A 26,638-nucleotide genomic window follows, 5' to 3' on the forward strand; every position below is an offset into this window, starting at 1 on the left:
GCAGTCCATCAAGCCCAGGTTTTAAAAAAAGGAAAAATGCTAAAACAAGTAGGCGTTCCCGTGCATGGCTATCGCGTGTTATATTGCAGGTGTTATCATGTGGAGTCTACTAGTAGTCTCGCCGTAGCACATACCCATCCAAACAGCTTATAGCTGTAAAAAAATGCGCGTCCAAGTAAAGCAGAGTTAACTGCGACAAAAAGTAATGATATTGTTAGGCGCAATCTGTGAATTTGCGCGGTTTATAAATTGCGTTGCGCATTTTGTGAATTCATAAAACGCGCAACAATTTATAAATTGCGCAGGTGTCGTACTTGCCGTATTGACATATGGCAAGGGGCAACGCGAGATGCGACACATTACAGTTGTATCGGTTGCCGACCTACTGTCGTTCCAAGTGTTGGATCACGAGATTTCCTCGTGGCAGTGTATGCGAGGTGTGAGTTTCGAATCACTATGAGTCTTGCTCTCGGAGATACGTCGGAAAGGCCAGGGGTCACGCACAGAGACCTTCTGTGGAGGAAAATATCTTGATCCCAATCACACCTCCAAAAGCAAAACAGTAACTTAACGGAGGAGAAGGTGCAGAAGATAACAGACATTTTGAATGGAGTGGAAAGAAGTGATATTCATTGCTGAAACAAACTGGAAGCCGGTTTGTTTTGTTAACCCAGAGCTCATGCAGTGAAGTTCAGGAAGATGTTCTACATTTGCCTTGCCAAGCAAAGGGTAAGAAACTAAACCTGCTTTGTTTGTGCCTGCCCTTCACAAAATTCTGTAATTACAGAATGAGAATGACAAAACTGTCTTAGGCCACCATCGTTTAGTTGCAACAGTTGAGAATTTTTATGATGTAATAGAGCATGTGCATTCAACTGAAAATGGACATGTAGACTACAAGAAAATACTTACAGAGGTATGGAAGTATAGTGAATTATGTATGCTATCATATTCTCAAGCATCGCAAAAATTTATAGCCATTAGCCATAAGACCTGGACATTGTGGAGATGGGTGGTTAATTATATAGCAATATTTTATAATACTGAACAGGTAATCAAGTTCCCAAGTTTGTAATAATGCCAAGCTGTAGTGAAGGACAAGTCAGGCTGGATTTTAGCTGATATTTTTGCAAGAGACCAAACCTTTGTGATCCCCATAGGCATAGCAACCAGCTATCAATTTATGGAGCCCGCCTATCAATTTTCTGATATATTAGTTTGGAAAAAGATTTATAGAACAGTCATTTGTTCTAATAGAGCAGTCAGTAAGTGATCTTAGAAGAAATCTGTAGGGGCATGCCTCCAGACCCCCTAGCTATGTGTGTATTTTCACACGGTACTTCGCTTTACAACTACCTGGAACAGACCCCCTGATTTCTTCACTGTTCAACATTGCTTGGTATCTTAATTTGGCATACCGCAGTACTTATAATGCAAACATCATGGTCCTACTTGAGTCTTCTTTTATGTATCTTTGCTGACAGTGGAAGATGTTGATTTGTGGTAGCTATAGCTTCACGTAATGGCTTCTCTACACGTGTAACAGAAGTTATCTGTATTTTCTGTTACTGTAGTGAACTGGAATGGTTCCAGAGGAGCTTAATTCCCATGCAATGCTGTGTAACTGGCTGAACATGGCTGAAAACAAAGTTTAGTGGCCTAATTATTGTTGGGGGTACGTCCAGATGAATACATGAAGTATGGCACCTGTTTTCAGTTAACTGTGACTATTTGACTTACTCTGTTTGTGCAGACTACCCACTGAGTGAAACTCAACTATCCTTTGTTTAAAATGAAATGCATTGAAATAAGTTAGACTATGCCACAAAAATTATTATAATTATACACCTATTAAATTGCTTCAGCAAACAGTTCAATATACATCATCACATTCTGTGTACTCAATTGTACCATTAAGTAAACATATACACGTTTGTATATATCTATATTGTTCTAACCTTCTTGGTGAATAGTTGGATTTCTTGGTAAATCCGTGAATTTTTTCATAGTCTGTTGTATATTCTGATGAGTTAAGATGTGTCATGCACATGCATTATTAACAGATAACGTTTGTTTATTTAGAATCACTTGATTACTATTGTCATTCTTGTGGAATGATTAGTTTGGATGATGATATGACTGACATGGTGAGGTCTAGTTATGCAAACAAATTTGTATTTGTGTGTGGATTCCATAGGTCAGGTGCAATAGTTGCTCATCAGGGGTATGGTACCATGAATGGTGTCTACGAAGACATGTGGTTACACCAGGCAAGATGAAAGTGGATATAACTTTTCTAGGTCTTGCTGTTCATCAAAATTGATCAAATAGATCTGTGCCTTTGTAACTTATGTATTGGAGTATACTTAGCTACATGTGTAACACAGCATGCCTGATTCCAAACCCACAATCGATGTTAGAAACCTGGCCTTTATAAGTGTTACAGCTGTCTTGTGAGACTCTCCCCACCTATTAGGTGAGTGGTACATAACAGTTATACAACGTGCACTCGTGCTCTGCCTGTATAAACGCACTTGCCTTCGGGCCAAACGGCCCTCAGGCTCGTGCATTTATATCAGGCAGAGCACTCGTGGCCGTTGTATAACTATATAATATACTAAACTGGATCACATCTTTTCTGACTGGGCGTACACAAAGTGTTGTGTGTGGTGGATGCACCTCCACCCCTTGTAATGTTTTAAGTGGTGTCCCACAAGGCTCTGTGCTAGGTCCTCTTCTATTTCTTATATATATTTAATGATATTGTACAGAAATTAAGCTCTATTTGTCGCTTATACGCTGATGACTGCATACTATATAGGAGAATTGACAGTTTTACAGATGTTAGAGCCTTGCAAGATGATCTGCAACTTTTGGAACTATTATTATTATTATTATTATTATTATTATTAGTGATTAGTGTACAGAACTCAAAGTTGAGTGTAATAAAAGTACAAACTAATTATAAAGATTAGTTAAACTGTTCTTGAATTGAAACAAGGATTCTGACATTACCACGACATTTGGTAACTTGTTCCACATACAAATAGTTGATGGAAAAATGAATGTTTATATGAGTCAACCCTGGTAGCTGGCTGAATGAATCTATGAAGATGTCCTCGGGAGATGTTGTTTAAGTTGGAGTAGGTTAGTGGTAAACTATGGGAGAAAGAGTGGAAATGTCTTTCAACATCGATAAATGTATGGTTATATCAATAACTCTTAAACAAACCCCAATACATGTTAATTACACCCTTCATGGAAAACAACTTACTATGGTCGAGTGTGCCAAATACCTGGGGTATCAATTGACTCCAAGCTATCTTTTAACAAGCACGTGGACAATTTGTGCAAAAAGGCAAACTCTGTATTAAGTTTTGTAAGGAGAAATTTTGCGAACTGCTCACGTAAAATCAAAGATCTGTATCTTACATACGTCAAATCCACTTTGGAATATGCAGCTACAGCTTGGGCACCATATAGCAGACAGTCAATTAACAAACTGAAGTCTGTACAAAGACGAGCAGCTCGTTTTGTGATGCATGATTATAACCAAACTAGCAGTGTATCAAACATGCTATTACGTCTTAATTGGAATACCATGGAAACACACTTCAAACATCTAAGACTTCAAATGTTGCACAAAATTATTCATAGCAGCGTGGGTGTCTCACTACCTAGCTATATAACACATAGAACAAGGCATACCATGCCAGGGGAAGTGACCTTAAATTTATACAGTCAGACACAGCTATTGACGCATACAAGTACAGCTTCTTTCCTACATCAATCCGATTATGGAACAATCTATCTATTGATAGGCATTCCAGCCCGATTTTTAAATTTTGGAAAAATGGGCTTTTTATATGCTCAATAAATAGAGTATTGATTGCCGATCTCAGAAATATATAGTTTGTTGGGTTGGAATTAGCTACTTTGGCATGCACAGTGCTTAAAAACTGAAAAAAGGTACATTTTTTCTCCGGGGCTCCCCATACATTTTAAAGGGAAAAATGGCACAATTGAATCAGGAAGCCATCTAGCAATCTGGACTATCTTGAAACTGCAGTTGCTTCTATCTGCAAGTTTGTACATGTAATGAGAGTAACTTCAGATTGTATCAGATCTCAGCTATCTTTGTATACTTTGTGGTGAGCAAATATGTTTCACCTATTGCACACTTCTCAATACAATGGTGTATACCTATAGGCAAGAGGCTATGTCAAGTAAGTAAAAACATAAAATTAACGACTTATAAAGGTAAACAACTAAAGTGGAGGTGCCGCAATGATGCAACAATACCTTAAGGTGGAGTTGTGGTTTCAATTATGGTATTGTTATGCCGACTTTGAAGTGGTTTATACTTTTGAGCTGATGACACAGCCATCAGAAGATTGCTATGGAGCTGAAAATCGCTAACCCGAGCGAAGTAACTACGCACTTTAAAGTAAGCACCAGTGACTACCTTCCACCTGACAGTACGTTTTTTAAAGTTTTAAAGTATTCTACATACATTGCATGGCTTGAAAAGATTACAAAACAACACAAAACTTACTTATATGTAACGCGCACGATAAAACTAAGGTTTTCATGATGATCAACGTGTGGACAAATCCCACAGCGATTCTCATCCTCATTGGAGCTTGGACGACGGAGCAATCCCAAGTTAAATACGAGTTGTTATTTTGTGCCAGGGTTCTATTGGGGAATATACGGAGAATTTTTAAATTAAAATATCTCGGATACTGGATTGCGTACTATTGATACTTTAAATTGTAACAATTTAGATACTTTTAAGGAACATTTAAATAGCACTAGATTGTAACTTAGCCTAAATTATTACTTATTGTAACATACTAACTCACGTGAGTTCTACAATTATTACCTATAATAATAATAATGATAATAATAATTGCTGTTGAGTATGTGAGTGTTTTACTTGAAAGGGTCTGTAATGAAGGTTCCACACACACACCAGAACACTAGCTACAGGTGTCCAGGTTAATCACATGTCGCATGCATGAAATATGCGCTTAGACTTCCTTGATATGTTGTCAAATCCCCTACTAGGGCAGAGTACAATATAAGGGAAAATTATTGCTGGGACAGAATGGCCAATCAAAAGTAAATTTGATTGGCCATTTCTGAAATTGCATGGCCATAAGATAGAGGTATACTATCCTGGTGTGTGAAGCACACCCCGTAGTGCGAAGCACAAGCCTTCAAGGGGAGTTAGAGGGCATGCCACCCCAGGAAATTGTTGGAAAGTGGTCACTTTAAGATTGAATCTGAGACCACTTTCAGCTACTTATCACTGAACTTTAGGCCCCTATTTGGTGATTATTAGTTTCTCATCCACCGCCCGCATCCTTCTTAAGCTAACGCATGGTAAGCCATTATTTGCTCTGTGCATGCTCAGAAGAACACGTGATACCAAACCGTTATAATTTTTTGCTGATGAATGCTACACTGCGCTATATATCGCCAGGAGAACTGTTGTTTTCCTTAACAAATCGCTGCATTGCCAGTTGCAATCGTGTTTTATCAACTTCATCAAAGCAGGCCTTCAGTTGACTGTCGAAAAACAGTTGGCGATCACGAAAAGTAGAATCAGCTGGTGAAGGAAACGTTTGTAGTAAGAAAGAAAGACAATTTGGACAAGGTCTATACATCAGTGTGTTAATATTATAAAATAATGGCATAATGGTAATACCCTCCCGCCCGCATCATAATAATTAGAAAGGCTGGATGAGAAACTAATAATCACCGAATAGGGCCTTATGCACATACATTTTACAGAGAATTAATTGTGTTTATTAGTAATACATGTACAAAATTTGTATTGTTACATACATATTTTACAAAAAAAGAAACTATGAATCAATGTATTGTACAGCCAGTTTGTAAATTTAGTTAAGCTAAATGTTTTGCTACAAGTGGTGTTGAGTCAACACAGATTGAATTATAGCTATCCAACTAGCTATTTCTCTTGTAAATTGCAATAGATCAAAACTTACTCTCGAACCTGCTGTGTGCAGAACACTTATTATTATTACTGTGTAAACCTCACAGAGAGTATATCACACAGATAATGGTACAAATGAGTTCTATAATTACAGAGTGGTGGATGTTGAAACACAACATCAAGCTTGATTTCGTTAATATTGTTCATCACATGGTTTTACAGGTACATGTTGTTTGGAGTTGGCTGACTTCACTTGTTGCTTTGGAAAGTAGCTGCTTCCCTCAGAATTATCTTACCATGCTTGATTCTATAACGTTTTCCTTCCTTGTTAAGATTAGCTAGTTCTGCACGAAGTTGTTTGCTCTTTTGTTGTTCTAGTGGAGTCAAGTCAGGTGTGATGAAAATTTTGGTGACGTGTGATGGGTGCTCTTTGCTTCTCAGGTTCCATCGATTGCGAAGGATGGTGAGTGTTTCTTCTCTAGAAGAGAGTGATACCTTGATTAGCCTGGGTTTATTACCTTGTTTTCCAATACGTATAGCATTAGTGATAGAAGCTGATACACCAATATACTGGTTGAATAAAGTGGTTAGATTCTGGATGTCTTCTTTTTTTCTGGCATGTGCTTCTGTTAAGTTTGACTCGGGAACATTATGTACAATCAGGTTTTGTCTCCTCTTTTCCTTTTCTTTTTCTTCCAATATGATGTCAGCAGTCATCGAAGCAATAGATTTGACAGATAAGGGATGTTTGCTGGAGAGTTGAGTAGAGAGCTCTTGTTTGGGTGGCTGACTACTTACTGTAGAGACATTATCCAAATCTTCTACATCATGGCAGTTTAATTGGTAGGACAGGTCATTTATTGTCTCAGCTAAACTATCAAACCTGTTGGACAAAGTATCCTGTACTGATTTTAATTTGTTTTCAATAGTAGTACAAGCTTCTTTAGTTTTGTCATAGGTGATAAGAGCAGTAGGAAGTTTATTGATACACTCACAACAAAAAAAATACAATGTTTTTGGGAAGGTCGCAAAGGTCAACACTTATCCTTGCACAACTTCGGTGCTGATGTCTTTCACACCACACACACACTAGATAGTCATTGACAATTGGTCTATCACAAGTAATACAAGTATCACAATCGTTGATTGGTGTGGTTTCAGGTGAAGTCAAGTAGTGCTCGCGGTCGCGCCTGATTCCTCTAATTACTGGCATGGCAACAGCAAAAAAAAACTTATCACTTCCTCGTCTCTGGAGTTGAATCGAGTTAAACCATACGTTAAACCAACAAACCAGTCACTTTTTTGGTCAAAGAAGAGAGCGAGTCAGTTGCCAACCACTCCCGTGATCACGTGGCTTTCTCGCTTTTATCACCTGCCTTTATTTTCACTCTACAGCCAGTGCTGCATCTCTGCACATTTTCTAACCACGAAATGGCCATCTTGTACTTAATATCGTACCTCCACTTTGCAAATATTAATTACTTTCTTTTCTTCTCCTGGAAAGCACCACTCGTGTAGTCAGTGTAGTGATCGCTTCTTCACAACATCGACTGTAACCCACAATCGATAATTGGGATAAACACAAGGTGCAGTGCTCTAGCTTACGCATCCACATCGAGTCGCATGCTTCGAAGGGATCAAGACTTCAGGCAGCGATTAAGTAGCTTCGGTAAGGAAACGATACGATAATAATAATAACTATAATAATAGCATGTTATTAAGACTAACGATAAAGAATTATAGTTGTGAAAAATTTGGTCGGCACACATGGCCGACCAACGGCTACATTGATCGGTCAACAGCATCACTTGGTCGGAAAATGGCCGATGGCCGACCGTTATATTGTACTCTGTACTAGGGGGTGGGGATTTGACAACGGATTTTGCTCAAGTAGCGGGGAATTTGACACCATGATTTTTCTAATCTGTATTCCCTTCCCGGAGGTGGGGCATGACATTGACAAGTGTACAGTATAATAGCAAAATTATTATTATCCCCTATAGTGACTAGACTATATAGACATAATAGCTTACAATAATATATGTATGCGGCACCGACTGGCTTACACGAGGGCTTAATTAGCTACACATTCGAGTCACACGGAGACACGAGTTGGCTAATAAAGGAGAACGAGTCGTTATAATCTCAGTAAATCAGCACTGCAAACTCGGATTTTTTCCGCGAAATAGAAACATATAAATGGACATGACACACGTACATACTGAAAACTGCACCATACTACTACTTATTACCTAACTATATACTTATTACTACCTACGTACTTAACTTAACTAATGTCAAAGTCAGATTTAGGATGATCTCAGTTAGCTACAGCAAGCAGCTATACTACGTGCGTTAGTTAATCAGCCGTTATGTCGATATTTAATCGATAAGCTAATTTGCATAATAGAGCATTGTATATCGATATCAGCAGTTATGTCAATATTTGATCAGTAAGCTAATTTGCATATTGGACATTGGATATCCGCACCGAGAAATCGGATATAGGACTTGAGATTTGGGATTTCGAAATTGTCACTTGGCTCGACCTCCAGGGCCACCGTAGCATTATGACATAATGCTACGGTGGCTCTGGAGATCGCGCCAAGCATAATGATATTGTTAGGCGCAATCTGAATTTGCGCAGTTTATAAATTTCGCTGCGCATTTTGTGAATTCATAAAATGCACAACAATTTATAAATTGTTGCGCAGTTTGTGAACTACCGTAAGAGCTGCGCATTTTATGAACATCAACTGGATTCTGGTCCATTCAGCGTACCGCCGTTATGATTCAAGTGCATATCATAGCTGCTTTCAGGGAGGAATAACAGGCTTCTTTACCCCTTTGCTATGTGATGTTACTGTATAAATTTTATAAGGCCTTCTGGTATAATGGCTCTGCCTTTACCAAGTACTTTAATCATCATAATAATAATATATTTACTAGCTGAAGGGACATGCATGGATAAAGACGCATTCTAGCTACATTGCAGATCTCTCCCTTAAGGTTCCTTTGCGTGCTTGCAGCGTGCTCAAGTTGCAGCTGGCCTGGATAAGGTCTTTCTCAGTTTTGCCCTCTGCATACTACAACAGCATTTGTAGTAGCTAGCAGGTTCATCTAGTTTCGTTCAGCTGATATTGATGGGCACATGTACAGTCCAGCCTGCATGTATGTTTTTCTATAGCATTTGTCCTGCACAAACACTGTACATGCATGTTCCACCAGCTATGAAATGTATATCAGCACATAAGGTTTGGTGCATTGTAACTCGTGTCCCAACATCATATTTTTAATGTCCAGTTTACATGGTACATATACTTATAGTTTCACTCTCACATTATCCCATGCATGTAGATGTAACAACACACAGCTACATAATGTCACCTCATACAGCTATTAGTACAAACATATAGTGTTTGGAATCAGGTATGCTGTGTTACACACATAGGCGGCGGAAAGGGGGGGGCTAGGGGGCTAAAGCCCACCCTCAGAATGATATCACACCAAAATTATCTTTCTTGGAGTGGGGCTGAAAACCGTGATAAAGATCGAGATACTCTAATAGAGCAGTCACTATAATAAAGTAGTCAGTGTGTAGCGAGCTATGTAAGGATTTTTATGTAGTTTATCAGCTAGAAATGGTAGCTGGTGAGGTGGAAAGCTCTTGTCAGTTGGTTGTGACCTTTTTTTTTTTGGTCTCACCTTACCAAACTATAGAAATAAGTCTGGGTCAGCCCAGCCCCCCCTCATATCAACTACTTCCTCCACCGCTGGTTACACAGGTAGCTAAGTATACTCCAATACATAAGTTACAAAGGCACAGCTCTATTTGATCAATTTTGATGAACAGCAAGACCTAGAAAAGTTATATCCACTTTCATCTTGCCTGGTGTAACCACATGTCTTCGTAGACACCATTCATGGTACCATACCCCTGATGAGCAACTATTGCACCTGACCTATGGAATCCACACACAAATACAAATTTGTTTGCATAACTAGACCTCACCATGTCAGTCATATCATCATCCAAACTAATCATTCCACAAGAATGACAATAGTAATCAAGTGATTCTAAATAAACAAACGTTATCTGTTAATAATGCATGTGCATGACACATCTTAACTCATCAGAATATACAACAGACTATGAAAAAATTCACGGATTTACCAAGAAATCCAACTATTCACCAAGAAGGTTAGAACAATATAGATATATACAAACGTGTATATGTTTACTTAATGGTACAATTGAGTACACAGAATGTGATGATGTATATTGAACTGTTTGCTGAAGCAATTTAATAGGTGTATAATTATAATAATTTTTGTGGCATAGTCTAACTTATTTCAATGCATTTCATTTTAAACAAAGGATAGTTGAGTTTCACTCAGTGGGTAGTCTGCACAAACAGAGTAAGTCAAATAGTCACAGTTAACTGAAAACAGGTGCCATACTTCATGTATTCATCTGGACGTACCCCCAACAATAATTAGGCCACTAAACTTTGTTTTCAGCCATGTTCAGCCAGTTACACAGCATTGCATGGGAATTAAGCTCCTCTGGAACCATTCCAGTTCACTACAGTAACAGAAAATACAGATAACTTCTGTTACACGTGTAGAGAAGCCATTACGTGAAGCTATAGCTACCACAAATCAACATCTTCCACTGTCAGCAAAGATACATAAAAGAAGACTCAAGTAGGACCATGATGTTTGCATTATAAGTACTGCGGTATGCCAAATTAAGATACCAAGCAATGTTGAACAGTGAAGAAATCAGGGGGTCTGTTCCAGGTAGTTGTAAAGCGAAGTACCGTGTGAAAATACACACATAGCTAGGGGGTCTGGAGGCATGCTCCTACAGATTTCTTCTGAGATCACTTACTGACTGCTCTATTAGAACAAATGATTGTTATATAAATCTTTTTCCAAACTAATATATCAGAAAATTGATAGGCGGGCTCCATAAATTGATAGCTGGTTGCTATGCCTATGGGGATCACAAAGGTTTGGTCTCTTGCAAAAATATCAGCTAAAATCCAGCCTGACTTGTCCTTCACTACAGCTTGGCATTATTACAAACTTGGGAACTTGATTACCTGTTCAGTGTTATAAAATATTGCTATATAATTAACCACCCATCTCCACAATGTCCAGGTCTTATGGCTAATGGCTATAAATTTTTGCGATGCTTGAGAATATGATAGCATACATAATTCACTATACTTCCATACCTCTGTAAGTATTTTCTTGTAGTCTACATGTCCATTTTCAGTTGAATGCACATGCTCTATTACATCATAAAAATTCTCAACTGTTGCAACTAAACGATGGTGGCCTAAGACAGTTTTGTCATTCTCATTCTGTAATTACAGAATTTTGTGAAGGGCAGGCACAAACAAAGCAGGTTTAGTTTCTTACCCTTTGCTTGGCAAGGCAAATGTAGAACATCTTCCTGAACTTCACTGCATGAGCTCTGGGTTAACAAAACAAACCGGCTTCCAGTTTGTTTCAGCAATGAATATCATTTCTTTCCACTCCATTCAAAATGTCTGTTATCTTCTGCACCTTCTCCTCCGTTAAGTTACTGTTTTGCTTTTGGAGGTGTGATTGGGATCAAGATATTTTCCTCCACAGAAGGTCTCTGTGCGTGACCCCTGGCCTTTCCGACGTATCTCCGAGAGCAAGACTCATAGTGATTCGAAACTCACACCTCGCATACACTGCCACGAGGAAATCTCGTGATCCAACACTTGGAACGACAGTAGGTCGGCAACCGATACAACAGTAATGTGTCGCATCTCGCGTTGCCCCTTGCCATATGTCAATACGGCAAGTACGACACCTGCGCAATTTATAAATTGTTGCGCGTTTTATGAATTCACAAAATGCGCAACGCAATTTATAAACCGCGCAAATTCACAGATTGCGCCTAACAATATCATTACTTTTTGTCGCAGTTAACTCTGCTTTACTTGGACGCGCATTTTTTTACAGCTATAAGCTGTTTGGATGGGTATGTGCTACGGCGAGACTACTAGTAGACTCCACATGATAACACCTGCAATATAACACGCGATAGCCATGCGCGGGAACGCCTACTTGTTTTAGCATTTTTCCTTTTTTTAAAACCTGGGCTTGATGGACTGCCCTTGCCTACCACCCCCAGCACAAATAAAGGCACGTGCTGGATAACTGTAAAAGACAATAGAAAAACAGAGTAACGCACGTGCTGGACAACTGTAAGACTTGTTTTTGCATGCCAATCCGCCCGCTTATTATTATTATATTATTATTATTACTGTGTAAACCTCATGCAGAGCATACAACACAGATAATCATACAAATGAGTGCTATAACAAATAGTGTGCTAGTTTATCTTTAAATTCATCTAAATCGTTTACGATACCTGAAGTGTAAAACCGACTTGCTCCGTTGCGCCGGTAGTGCATTCACAGTTATTCAGGTTGACAGGTACTCATACACGATGAATACTGATAGGACGACTACTAGAGATTGGCTAGGAACACAAAATGAAGTTCAGTTTTTCATTCACTCCTCCTCAGCGGAACCACTCAGTATCATTGGTGTGAAGAACACCTCGCAGTGCACTATTCAAGTGCGCGCTAAGCCTCTACGCGACATAAAGGTCAGTTATGCATATGACTGTAAATGAAGCGTCTTGCTAAACGAATTTGTTCTTGCTAAGATACGTGTTGAAGAAAAAACTTTCCACTGGTGAGAATACAGCTTTTATAGATACCACTGTAGTTACGTGACTTGCACGTGCTGTTGTAACTCTGTTAAGTCATGCAACACACTGTGTCCAAGTGTTGCTGCATTTTACGAGCCAATAGCTCTCACAGAGTCACACATTTAATGTACCTATCATGTATTGCCCCGCTCCCTCGGCGAAGGTGGGGCTTTACGGGGGGAATTGACATGCGCCACTATGGGGCATTTGATAGCAATTCATTAAGCGTCCAAGTATGTTTGTTGTGACTTTCTTTGCTATAGATGCCGAATCCCCACATTGCAACTGGGGCCAATGGTGGAGATTTGACATGATAGGTTTGCCCCACTATGGGGGCATTTGACATTCAGCTGTGTCAAATCCCCACTATAGCCCCATATATTTCCTGGCAAGGGGGAGTGGGGCAATACATCGCTAGGTACATAAAACCTCACTGAGCACATGCAGGACATGCTTGTCACTGTAGTCCCATTTTAGCTATTGCAATCATTTTCAACTACAAGCTAAACAATCACAACTTGGGTACATCAAACCAACACTCCTACCTTGGTGTTATATTGGACAACAAACTATCATGGTCTCCACATATTAGTAATATAGCTGCTAAGGCCAATAGAACATTAAACTTCTTGAAACGCAACCTGAGTTGCTGCTCGTCTAACATCAAAGCAACAGCCTACCTTACGATAGTACGACCGTCAATGGAATACGCTTCAGTCATCTGGGACCCATACCACCATAACAATATTCAACAGCTAGAGAAAGTACAGCGTAGGGCAGCTAGATGGGTCCTAAATGATTTCAATCGATTCAGCTCAGTCACAGCTATGTTACAGCATCTTTCTTGGCCAAGCCTTCAGCTGAGACGTAAAATATCCAGATTACAAGCACTTTTTAAAATTATACATCAAGATTATTCACTGTCAATTCCTCCTCATTTTATTTCAATGACAAGATCCACCAGACTATATCACCCACATCGTTTTATTCTACCAAATTCATCTACCTATGCATACCAACAGAGCTTTTTCTCCAGATCAATTAAGGATTGGAACAACTTACCATCTTCCATCATTGAGAGCAACAATATTGACTCTTTTTCAGCGGAACTGCAAACATTGTATGGAACTCAATAACTGTAATCTTTGTAACTACGTAGCTAAATTCATTTTATGATTGCTTTTTTCCTGAGCATATCAGCTGTGCTGCCTGCTCAGTAACAATAATAAAAATTAAAAAAATCGTCAAACTTGCATTTTACAAAGTATTTGATGAATGCATGTACATTTGACTGTGATGAAATGGGTCATGTAGTGCTGCCTATTAGGTCAGTTTAGTTTTTATCCCGGGCTAGATGTAATGCCCTTTCCTACCACCCCAGCACAAGAGGCAAACGTGCTGGACAAGAACTGAAAAGCGAGACATCTAAAGGTCCCTAGGGCCCTTTCTTAGGCCCATTTCCGGGGAAGCATCTAGTGATCTAAACGAGAGGAAGCGGCTTCCACGGATGCACATCGTCGCTGACCTCAACAGGGAGAAAGAAAGGGTACAGCGAATCCACGCTAAAGTACTACTGTACGATAAAGCACCACGTTTGGAAAGGAGCTCAGCAAGCCGGCGATAAAATGTGATGGCTTCCCTCCCCATGCCCCCAGTTGTGGCAAATACCAATGGAGTAAAGGATGCAAACTCCACCTCACGGACACAGTCACCATTTAGAACTGGACTACAGTCATTATTGTAATTGTGTTACATGTATTCGGGCAAATCTGAGCACACCAGCAGGGCTGACTGCTCAGTAATAATAATAATCATAATCACCATACTCCCTCTTCTACATCTCATGATGCCTATACACAGATGGTATCGAAACATTGCGGTAGCTTTGTGCGTTTGGGTGAAAAACCCTTACATCGAAAAAGGCACTTTTCCGCCGTCCCCAAAATCCGCGTGCATGAATGTCAGCCCTGGCATCATCTTGGCAGTTAGCTGATCGAGGGGTAAGTTCTTCGCCACTCAGGGATTGAAGTGGTGGCTGAATTGCAACATTAGTACAAACATTTGAAAGTAATTCAGCAGTTGTATCACGCAGGTCATTGTGGCGAACAAAGGTCAAACCACCATGTCGACAGATCATTGTATGATCAGCAGTGAAAGGTGAGCCACTCACACAGTGGCTAGGAGTATTTAATAAAGTCCATCCTTATCGCAGGTGAAGAGCATCCCAGAACTCCTGCTTTGTCAGATGGTAACCCTGGTCTTGCAGTGGTAAAGCCAGAAGCCAAGAAGAGGCTCCAGGTTTACTATTCAGATCAATAGCTCTTTGAAGCTGTGAAGAGAGACCATTTCTGATCTCAAGAGCCCGTTTCTTAGAAGCCTCACGCCGGTGATGGTTATTATTATTATTATTTATCTAATTTGTCAAAATGACAGGGTGGCACCAAAAGTAGTCTGGCACCGCCCGCCCCTTCGCAAAAAGTAAGGGTCTGGTGAAATACAAATACCTAATCATTTCAAAAGGAATTCAATTAGACAGCACACGTAATGCTTGTTACGTCAGATGATTGCCCTTCAATTCGAACAAAAGCATTGTGTTGCCAAGGCGATTTCAGTGTGAACGTCATTGGCATGCACTAATTGGCTAGCGCCGAATCTGGGCGCTAGAAATGATTTAGTATCTGTATTTCATCAGACCCTTACTTTATGCGAAGGGGCGGGCGGCGCCAGACTACACCAAAAGGTGAACCTGAGTCTTGATGGATCGAGTATCTGGGGGATGAGCATGTGCTACCTGACTAATAATCAAGTCTTTTAGTGGTGCAGTAATTCGCAGGGAAGCATCAAACTGAGATTCACAGAAAGCTGTAGGGTCATCCATACCGAGCCCACCGAAACGACATGGCAGAGAGAACAACTCACGTTCACCGGTAACGCATGCAACATGTCCACCGGTGAACGTCAGTTTAGTTATTATATGCTGTGTTTAATGAACAGTAACCAAGTAGTGCATAATGTTTTGCAAAATCAAGTATATAAGCATGATGTATAAGCTAAGAATATAATATGAGAGTTAATTATGCTATAATAACATCCTACCTGTATTAATGTGTTTGTTGTTTGTGCTATAGCCTTCTCCACCGAGCAATTTCAAAGCTTGTGTGAGTTGATGTGCTTGTGCGGTATATGTGTATATATAAAGTTGTCAAAGTGTCGTCACATAGAGTAGCCAGTTGTGTTGTTAATATCCTTTCTAATAATCAATATTGTTACTATTAGTTTCTAGACTCAGTAACTGGTCGCTGCCAAGAACTGGACACTAATGTTGGTCACCGGATGTTACTATTACCACAACTATGGATGTTAAGGGTACCAGACTACGAGTGTTATGTGAGTAGTTACTAGTAATAGTGTTAACTTGTTGTGATATGTATTATTACAGAGTTATGAGTTTGAAGTCTGTAGTGACTCCAACAAGGAAGTCGTGGGTAGAGCAAGTGTCCTACCTCAACAATTGAGGAATTTGGAGGGAACTCTTACACTAACTTTACATGATGCTGACCTACGTCCTGTTGGGACTATATCAGGTCAGTAAATTAGGAAAGAAATGATGTGTTACTATATTAAGCAGTGGATTACATCGTGGTGCTGCCCTGTGATTCATTGGCTGACTGGAAAATCAATGACCAATGGAGGGTGTCTAAACTACATCAGTGGGTGGGTCATTCTATGATTATAGGACATCGTGGTAATGGGATGACATTCTGTCTTAATCAGTAAGTGTTTACTATGCTAGACACCATGCACATAGCTTGACCTTCTCACTAGTGGTGTGCGATGTCAGGATTTTCATTTCGATATCGATACGATAATAGGGTAAACATCGAAATTTCGATTCGATTTTCGATAATTTTTAATTGTGTGGGTGGAGTATAATTATTGTAAAGTCACATCGGGAGTACCACAAGGCTCAGTTTTGGGTCCTACCTTGTTCTTACTGTACATAAATGATATAACTGAGGGTATTAGTAGCCAAATGAAACTCTTTGCAGATGATTGCTTAATATACAAAGTTATTCACAGTTCAACAGACCATCAAACACTCCAACAAGACTTGACAATACTGTCAAAGTGGGCAGATAAATGGCAAATGGCTTTTAACATCAGCAAATGTAAGATAATGCAAATTTCTAATCACCATAACAAAAGTTTATTTTCGTATGTAATGAATGGCACCTCACTGGCAGTTACAGAACAACATTTGTATCTTGGAGTAAAGTTACATCACAGACTTTCATGGAAGCCACATATAGATTACATCTGCAATAAGGCAAACAGAGCTGTTGGTTTTTTGCGACGAAATCTTCAGCATTGTCCTAGCCATCTACGTGAGCTAGCATATAAACAATTTGTCTTGCCTATTTTAGAGTATTGTTCCCCAATATGGGATCCATATCACCAAACCAACATAAATCAAGTAGAGATGGTCCAACATAGAGCTGCTCGTTTTGTCACAGGTCAACCATGGAGACGAAATAATAGAGACAGCATCACTAACATCCTTGAAAACTTGCAATGGCCTACACTACAAGAATGTCGCAAATCAGCTAGACTACTATATAAAGTACTACATGATTTATTAATTATACCGAACTGTTATCTCCCATTTAAATCTACTGTATTACGGACCCGACACTCACACAACTTTAAACTAGTACCTTACCAACCAAGAATTGATGTATATAAATATTCCTTCCTCCCAAGAACTGTACCAGAATGGAATAGATTAGATGCTGAGATTATTGAGACTGACTGTGTTGAAGAATTTAAGCAAAAATTAGCCCCTTTTATGTATATAGTTAAGTAACTTATCGTAATTGTATATATTTTTATAGTTTATTATTGTAATTGCACATATGTATATAATTAAGTAACTTGTCGTAATTGTACATACTTATATAGTTAAGTAACTAATTGAAATTGTACACATGTAATTGCACATCAGCATTATACTCCTGGAGGGTCCTGCTGATTAACAATAAATAATAATAATAGTAATTGCGTGGGCGGCCGATATTTATAAATATGTTTCAAATACAATTTACACTCCAAAACCATTGCATAGAAGCCTAGAAAACTGGTAGACAAGCTTTTTAAGTGGCTAGATTGTACAGAACCAACCTTCATTTCTAGCCTGATCGCGCAATCACATACTAAATGCTGTTGATTTATCAAAATATTCTTTAATATTTCGATAATTATCGAAAATTTTCGATTCGAAATCTGCTAAAGTGGTATAGAAATCGATACGATAACGATATTGACAAATTATCGCGATATCGATATTTTTCGATATATCGCACACCACTACTCACGTCCTATACAGGGACAGTATCTGTCAATGAGGTATACCATAGGGGGTTGGACATGCCTTAAGCACCACCTAAATTATTTACCTTAATTGCATAGTTTATTTGCTATTTCACATGACCCTCAATGACAGATACTGTCATTGAGGGACATGTTTATGTATGGCATTGCACCTAACTAAATTGATGCTTGGTGCCATTTTCATGGAGTTCGTGGTGAGTAATGTAGTGGCTGTGGGATCTTCCTAAAGTATTCCAACCTCCTCTACAACTATACCAGCTAATGCAGTGAGTCAAAATCTACTACTGGTGAAAAATAACTGTTATTAGGGTTGATCAATTAATCCTTCTAAAGATCAACTGAGGTGTTATCTTAACCATTGCTGACTAGCTTCCCTACAAATATTATAAGCACAATATTTTCTCATCCAAACGGCTGAAAGCTTTTACTTCATTCCTGTAAACAAATAGGACCTTTATTTGAGACTGGTTTATTTTGGATAGTCCAGTGGCGCCTGGCATTGTATCATCTGTAAATGCAACTCCATAGCGACTTCAGTGCACTTCAAGATGTAGCATTCTTCGTCACTGTATCCAGATTTGTTTCGACAAAATCATGCTCAATTGTGAAGATTGGTTCACAATTTTATCAAGAAGCCATAACATACATTGGTCATTGAAGCCAATAAAATGTACCACAAATTAGATCCAATTATTGGTTTGCTGAATAAGGTAATGTTGGTTACAAATAACTAAATTATGGGCTCCTGATGATACTGTACATATCTGCATGAACACAAACTTGCATGGACTACTTGGTCATGTGATTACTCATAGCTCGCACTTTCATTCCTCAGATGGCTGTAAACTCAGCCTGAAGCAGCAAGGGAAAGAATTAAAACAATCAATAGCCTGGGCCTCAGACCAGTTGTCTATTTTCCAATTGTGCTGGAAGCCTCCAGCTTGTAATCATGGCTTATATTGGTACCTGTAACTATATTATCATACACAACATAATCACTAGGTGTTTCTGGTTTATTTTCTTGAGCATGCACATCACATGTGCTGCACACAATCTACCATTTGTATGGCTTTTAGTTACAATTATTAGGGAGTATTCATTTCATTAACTTTTTGGAGCTTCTGTATATCCTGATTACATTTACTAGTGGTTTATGTCCTCTTACACAAGCAATGGGTTTGGTTATTAATAGGGTTGAAACGATCTTTTTTTTTCTAGAGTTAACCCTCTCACCATCGCAACTACCATATGTAGGGACCCGCCGATTATGCTCATAATTTTACCTATTATGCTATGCTGCACTGCTCAAAAATTCACATATTATGCTTAAATTAATGCTCAATATTTACTTATTATGCTCGATTATGCTTAATGTCCATGTCTTAGTTCATATGCTTTGCTACTAGTTTAACACTGTATAGAAAGAAAAAAATGAGTGGCTGGAACACAAATAATAAATTCTTGCTGCACGCCTGCATGTAAGAGAAAAGATCAATATACTCTAATAGAACAGTCAGTTTGATGATTGTTCTATTAGAGTTACTGACTGCTCTATTAGAGTACATTGATCTTATTTTGCAATTGTCATTTTTCCAGCAAGAATTTACACTATCGTACAAATATTTAACCTATTATGCTGGCATTATGCTCAACGCTTTTAGGTACCTATTATGCTCAAAATTATGCCAGCATTATCGGCGGGTCCCTAGCCATATGCGATTATATATGGTGGTTTCGATATATAAATGCCTGTAGCATCACATTCTAAATGCTCTGTAACTTCAGTCGTATTGATGTGTACAACATGGAATGTTAAACAAATAATATAATAAACTTAAAATTTGAGGAAGCATGTCATTATGTTGTGCATTATATGATGTGTAAGGTCAATATTTCTGAGGTCATGTACAGCTCAAGGGAAGGGTCAGTTCAATACATATGCACTAACGGTTAAAGTACAATTCAGTCCATCTATAAAAACACCAATAGTACCCAGTCCAATGGTCACTCCTTATGCCAATGGTGATATGATGAGGTGATGAAATGTTGTAAAATTAACTGATGGAGGAGTAAAACATGGTTGTGGGCCTGGTGGTTGGTACATACCACCATAATCAATTAACTTAGCACTTACTAATGTTGTGAGATTAGATGTTGTATCATTAGTTTCATTTTCTTTCTCCCATTCATATGAGAGCAGTCACAACTAAATGAAGTATAACATAGTTTGTAACACTGCAAGAGGTATCTATTATTTGTTGTGTGTTTTTAGGCCAACGGACACAATAGAGAACACGATAGCTTCTTTTGAGAAAGCCACTGAACTGGTAAGTGTATAAACACTTTATACTGCTGAACTCATCTCAGTATTGTGTTGCATTGTAATTTCATGGCTGACACAGGCATGAAAAGTCTGTCATACTTTCACATGTGTTGCATCACTATCTCTGCTGCTGTAGGGAGCTATTGGTGTAGAGTTTGATGTTCAACTGACTAAGGACCTGGAACCAGTGATTTATCATGACTTAATGATCAGTCTAAATGTTGCTCCAGTGAGTTGTGAGGTGGATGTTCATAAATAATACATGTGATGGACACTTAATCTCATTGTGGAAACTGTCCACAGCTTTGTTATTTGTTGTATGTGACTATTACAGTGTATGAAATAACTTTTTGCTGCAGTTACTGTATAATCCATTACAGGATCACTATTTTGATGTTCTGTTGAAAGATTTGACTTATGACCAGATTAAATCTTTTAAGGTAGAAAAAATGAGAACGCAAAGCTAGATGTTTGTCATTATGTATCATGTTTTTCAGCTTTCCAGCAAAGATAAATCTCGGAGCCCATTATCATCTTCAGGTAAGTGTTAGTTAGTTATGTTATTGTACCACGTCACAAGTGTGATGACGAAATTGTCATCATGCGTTTGAACGTGAAATGTGTGTACTATGTGGAGCAGGTTTTGATGGTTTAGCACCAACCAGTAGCACTCTACCCCCCACCAGTGCTGTATGGTAGCTATTCCATGGTAAAAGCCTTAATCCACTCCAGCCACCACCAGCCAATACAATAGCTCAGGGTGTGTGTACAATGCTTGTACTGTGTCATACAAACCACAGGAGTTGAGCTGGGTGGACACAGCAAGAATAAAGTGTTTCCACATCTCAGAGAGGTGATGTTGACATGCACTCATTATTGTACCGTAGATCAGAAAACCTCCATTACTAAGGGGCCATTAGAATTTTGGTCGTAGCTAAGTAGGTGAGGACACAGAGAAGCTATTGCTATCCAAAGACATGTGGGTTTTCTGATCAGTGGTAGTTACCTACTTGCTGTATGCCATTTAGCTGGGAATTTTTAAGGGGTTAAAGTCCGATGTTCAACTACAGCTAGCTGACAATATCCAAACCTTTTCTATACATTTAACATGTCCAATTTTCCCCTTTGAAGATTTCTAGCTAAGTGGCAGTTGCGTAAGTTACTCCTATTCTAATTTGGTCGCCTGTGCCATACCAAACTATATATATATATATATATGCTTCTATTGTTAGGTCACATGTATGCATTGTCAGTTTATACAGGTGACCTTATTAGGCAGGTTTATGTACATTCATCGTACAATCTCCAAGGGCTGTTATGAGGTGTGCCTGCATGTGTATACCGGAAGTTATTTCAATAGAAAAATAAATATTTCATTTCTTGAAGGACTATTCTAAACATTGTACCATAAGCTCTATTAAATGACTAAAATATGAGCTACCAGAGTGAAGCATGTTATACAATGCCACTTTATAACATGCGTGATGTGTACCTGTAGATCAGATGGTAAATGACACATCACTGTGTGCTCATGTGTAGGTACTGAAGGAACTTCCAGAGTCCGTTTTCTTCAACGTTGAAGTGAAATATCCCCTCCCTAAGACGGTAAAGTATTTTGTGTATGTACTGCATGTGTGATCATATTTGTGACCCGCTGAGCGAAAACCCGACTTGTTTGCATTTTTCTTGAACTTCATTTAAAGGGAGGGAGACATGGAATTTTAAAATTCTTTTTTTTTATTTCATTACTGTATTGATTTAATACCCTTGTGTATAGTTGTACATTTTTAAATTTAATTTACTGTATGATTTGTTAATGAAATACACGATCAAAAATGTTTCCGGAGTAATCATACGTTATAACGCGTCATAACGCGTCATAAGTTGCTGACATCAGAGGGGGAACGCTGCGTGAATGAAGTATACATTCCATGGAAGAATCAGATCTTATTAGTAATTCAGTCACGTATTAGAGTGAAGTAATAGGTATAGAAAGACTTTGTTATGGATACTTCCAAGTCGTCAACGGACTCCTGCTGTACTACTGGCTTGAAATCTCAGTTTGATTGATCATAGATTGATTCCCAAGATATTTCCGATGAATATAGTGACGTTTCCAGTTTGGTCTCTAGCAACGAAATGAGCATTTTCAGCGAAGATACAGACTATCACGAAGATACTGAGGAGATAGCTGGAACCTCTCTTGAACCTTACCAATTGGAGCCAATAGATGCTAACCTCAATGCTAACGCTAGTGATACAGATCAACTGACTGAGGATGAATCATCGTCTGATGAAGAGCTACTTGAGAAATTGCCCAATGATATGAGTTGGTATGACTGTTCTACCACTACTTGTCACCTAATAATACAATTCCTACAGGTATCACTGTGGCAATTGTAAGATGATGCCCACTAAAAGAGAATGTATATGTATATGCAGTAGAGCATGATGTACTATAGAAACAAGAGCATCATGGCGTTGGATACGTAGTGGGCCATGAGAGCAACCAAGAAGATGGTCACCAAACTGATCTATGACAGACAAACATGTACAAAGTGGTAACAATGGGAAAAGAGGAACACCCAACCATAAACGGACAGCGATAACAAACTCATGTGGAGAAAAGGCCAAACCCAATGTTGGTTGAGGGATGGCCTTCAGCCAGCCACTGCTGACACCAGAGGAGTGAGCAACAGCACGTAAACGAGCCTGGTCACGGATTGTGGAGGTGTTGAAAATGCTTGCAAATAATTGATCATCAAGGGAAGCCTGTAAGTCATTTTGGGAAGATAAGTTAGAAGGCAAGATGGATAGACTTTGGAAATAGGAGATAGCACAATTTTCACCTGGAAAAAAAAGTCTTCTAACTTTGATGAAGTCGATAGAGCACGATTGCAACTGGCACTGCAGCAATTTGCTAAGGAAAACAACAGTTCTCCTGGTGATATATAGCGCATTGTAGCGTTCATCAACAAAAATTATAACAGTTTGGTATCACATGTTCTTCTGAGCATGCGCAGAGTAAATAATGGCTTACCATGCGGTAGCTTAAGAAGGATGCAGGCGGTGGATGAGAAACTAATAATCACCAAATAGGGGCCTTATAGTAACATTTCTAAAAATGTTATATATAGTATTAGTTGTACATAAGAAAATCTTTTAGTTTTAGTTATAGTTTTAGTAATCTTTTCCAATTCTTTTTAGTTTTAGATTTAGTTTTAGTAAAATATTCTGTTGTATTTTATTATAGTTATAGATTTAGTTATAATATGGATTTGCTTTTAGTTATAGTTTTAGTTTTAGTTAACTAATACATATTTGCCTTACTAAAAGTACTTTTAGTTTTAGTTATAGTTAACTAAAACAACACTAATTAAAACATGAGTAAAATTATTTATGTAGGACACATTTTTTATCTAATGTATTTCAGTGGCATTTATATAATAAAAAAATAGAAATATGCAAACAAGTTGAGTTTTCGTTCAGCGGGCCACATTTTTGTGTATAGTGACTTATGTATTGTGTTAGGATGGTGAGGAGTGTGACTATTTCCCATACGTCAACCGTAACACAATTGCTGATGTAATCATCTCTACATTATACCAATATGGTTCAAAAAGGAATATGGTGATGTCAACATTTGATCCATCACTTTGTACAATGTGAGAGGTTGATAACATCACTGATTACTAAATGATTAACTCTTTCAGGTTACAATTGAAACAGCCGCAAATTCCAGTCTTCTTCTTAACGGAGAACAAATCATTGAAGTATCCCTTAGCTGTTGACATAAGGAATCATTCTGCTTGTGATGCAGTTGCTTTTTCAAAGTCACAAAACTTTGCTGTAAGTGTTACTGTGATTGTACAGAACTTCTAAGACCACTTTCATTACTTTGCTAGTATAATACTTTAATCTGTCAAGTCAAGTCAAGTATGTAAAAAATAACCAATAAGGAGACCAATAGCTATGTGTGTGCTTTTAAGAAATGTTCAACTGTGTGTAATTTTACACACTACTGATGTTACTATATGCTATTCCTATACATATGTGCCTGGAGATTATACATTCAACATTGGTCTATTATGTTACAGGGTATTAGTGTATGTGTTGATCGGGTGAACAACCTGTCAGAAGTTATCAATTTAATACACAATCATGGACTGTTTGTAATGACATGGGGTGAAAATAACAGTGTGGAGGAATCTGAGTCATGGCAGAACAGCCAAAAAGTGACTGCCATAATGTGTGACAGGTAATGACTAGCTGTGTTGTTGTGTGGTGTGTAGAGAAGTGGTAATGCAGCTAGGCATGATGTCTTTTCTGTCAGACACATTTCCTATAGAATCTGTGATTCAATTGTTGATAAGATGGCCATGTGGCCATGTTTTTCCTTCTGATAATACAGAACAAGTAGTTCATTGAAATTCTTGCAACTGTGCCTCAAGGGTTGCACCCTATAGTTACATAGTTGGTTAGTAAGTAAACTACAGAGAGTAAAAGACATCATTATGCTTAACACCTGTAAAACACATTAGTTATCACACACATTGGATAATTAGCAGCCACCTCATTAATAGCATATTCTGTAGGTGGACCTATTAATGCCATTTCACTGTAATTAAAATTATCACTTGTGGTATGTATTACTAACGTCATCCCCACTGTAGGATTCCTACACAAATCACAAAATAGTGAGAAGTTGATGAAGACAGCTCAAGCTATGTGAACACATAAACCAGGACATGTATAACGTAATTTTTAACCTGTTGCATATATGGCTTTATTCACTTATTTATTTTAATGTATGGTTTAAATGGCTATAAATTTATTTGTACATTTCAAGTCAGTGATCACTATATGTGACTGGATTTTGGAAAAACCATCCAAATTACACATTGAAAGTTTCGAGATAAACTTTAAAGAATTCAAGCCAGCATAACTCTCCAAGGATAGCAAGCACATGTATGAAATTCACACAAAAGATGCATCAATCTGTTACCTTTCAGACCACTTCCAGTACTTGCAGCTGCTCACAGAGTTTCCCGCCAAATAAGATAGAAAACCTGAGCAGTTGGACAAGGAGGGTGGGGGTGGGCAAGCGTTAGACCTCAAAATGGCGGCAGACCATGATTGGAGTCCAGAGACGAGATTACATGCAGGGCTGTACTGGCTCCTTAGTGCCTGATATGTAGCAAAATCCACAGAAAAACGTCTGGCCAACAATATCAGGCTGTCCACCAGTAAACCACTGATTATTCTTGCCAAGCCAGGTCCTTCACAAGGCCTAAAACTGCCATTTGAGGACATCTGTTGAAACCAGCCTCGAGTAGTTGAGTGATACTGAGTGTCAAAGCTATTAGTACAATAGTGTAGCTATCCACTGGAGGTGTTAGTTTGGTTTTGCCTGATGTGCAATTTGGATTAGTTTTGTAAAATCTGGTCACATATGGTTTGAGTCTAGTATGTTTTAAAATTTGTGCATCATGCTTTTTGGCATCATCAGGAAGAAAAGAACATGCAGACAGTCGAAACAGCAAACTTACTGAGGAAAATAAAGGCAAATATTTTGTGTTGAGGGTGTAGTGGGAACCACATGACATGGATGCACCATATCATACAGTACAATAGTACTTTATAGTAGGGACGATGAAGGTGTGGGCGTGGTCCACAAAGAAAAATCACAAAATCATATTTAGTAATCCTTCACGGCCATTTCACAGTATTGGTCAAGTATAAACAAGCCCAAATGTGTCTTCAGAACTACCCGAAACGTTTCCGACAAGGTGCTACGAAATTTTTTTAAAACATTATTTTAGCAAATTTTCTACTGCCTCACTGCCTGCCTCACTGATGCTTTCAGTCAAGCGTAGCGGAAAACTGGCTACAGCTACAGCCTTGCTTCTTTGGCAGAAACACTTCAAATTTTGTGGAGAAAAAAACTTTCACAATATTAAATACCTACGATGTGTACACTGCTGTCTTACTGTTTTATCTTCTTTATCGTGGCCATTTCTCATGGGTACGGCCTCCATCAAAGCACGCACACCACAGCGCCCTAACATATTGGAATAAACGTGTAGCATAATTGTAGCAAGCACGTGATTTTAATGTTGGAATACACCTCGGGATATGCTGCTGCCTGTTCAACATCGCCACTACACGCGCAAGGATTAGAAGCATCGCCACTACACGC

The 26,638-nt window shown here is 38.6% G+C and overlaps 1 protein-coding gene and 2 long non-coding RNA genes across 5 annotated transcripts; 2 read left to right on the plus strand and 1 right to left on the minus strand.

The window, feature by feature from the left end:
* Positions 1-219: 219 nt before the first annotated feature.
* Positions 220-2,154, plus strand: LOC136265616 (uncharacterized). The gene is made up of 3 exons (XR_010705625.1): positions 220-729; positions 788-916; positions 2,083-2,154. It is a non-coding gene; the product is annotated as an uncharacterized lncRNA (long non-coding RNA).
* Positions 2,155-2,451: 297 nt separating this feature from the next.
* Positions 2,452-25,287, plus strand: LOC136265613 (glycerophosphocholine phosphodiesterase GPCPD1-like). Of its 3 annotated transcripts, none has more exons than XM_066060500.1 (15): positions 2,452-2,476; positions 15,857-15,886; positions 16,005-16,115; positions 16,168-16,312; positions 16,357-16,501; positions 20,389-20,443; positions 20,576-20,668; positions 20,820-20,879; positions 20,937-20,979; positions 21,240-21,292; positions 21,979-22,044; positions 23,971-24,104; positions 24,153-24,288; positions 24,537-24,697; positions 25,113-25,287. In XM_066060500.1, the coding sequence occupies exons 3-15, from the start codon at positions 16,062-16,064 to the stop codon at positions 25,135-25,137; spliced, it is 1,170 nt and encodes a 389-aa protein (XP_065916572.1). In that variant the 5' UTR covers positions 2,452-2,476; positions 15,857-15,886; positions 16,005-16,061; the 3' UTR covers positions 25,138-25,287. The 3 variants fall into 3 exon arrangements, with proteins under 3 accessions (XP_065916572.1, XP_065916573.1, XP_065916571.1); XM_066060501.1 differs by lacking the exon at positions 2,452-2,476 and adding an exon at positions 10,011-10,166; XM_066060499.1 differs by lacking the exon at positions 2,452-2,476 and adding an exon at positions 12,338-12,623.
* Positions 9,250-11,492, minus strand: LOC136265615 (uncharacterized). Its single transcript, XR_010705624.1, has 4 exons — positions 11,396-11,492; positions 11,209-11,337; positions 9,978-10,042; positions 9,250-9,927 (listed from the first exon to the last, which is right to left on the minus strand). It is a non-coding gene; the product is annotated as an uncharacterized lncRNA (long non-coding RNA).
* Positions 25,288-26,638: the final 1,351 nt, after the last annotated feature.

Source organism: Dysidea avara, chromosome 9 (genome assembly GCF_963678975.1).
Source record: "Dysidea avara chromosome 9, odDysAvar1.4, whole genome shotgun sequence".
NCBI classification, from domain to species: Eukaryota; Metazoa; Porifera; class Demospongiae; order Dictyoceratida; family Dysideidae; genus Dysidea; species Dysidea avara.

Excerpts from the sequence above, each read along its gene's own strand:
- LOC136265613 (XM_066060499.1), top strand. The coding sequence starts at position 12,462 with ATGAATACTGATAGGACGACTACTAGAGATTGGCTAGGAACACAAAAT. Across the intron at positions 12,624-15,856 it reads AGCCTCTACGCGACATAAAG|CCTTCTCCACCGAGCAATTT; the intron begins GTCAGTTATGCA and ends TTTGTGCTATAG. Across the intron at positions 21,293-21,978 it reads TGTTTCCACATCTCAGAGAG|GTACTGAAGGAACTTCCAGA; the intron begins GTGATGTTGACA and ends GCTCATGTGTAG.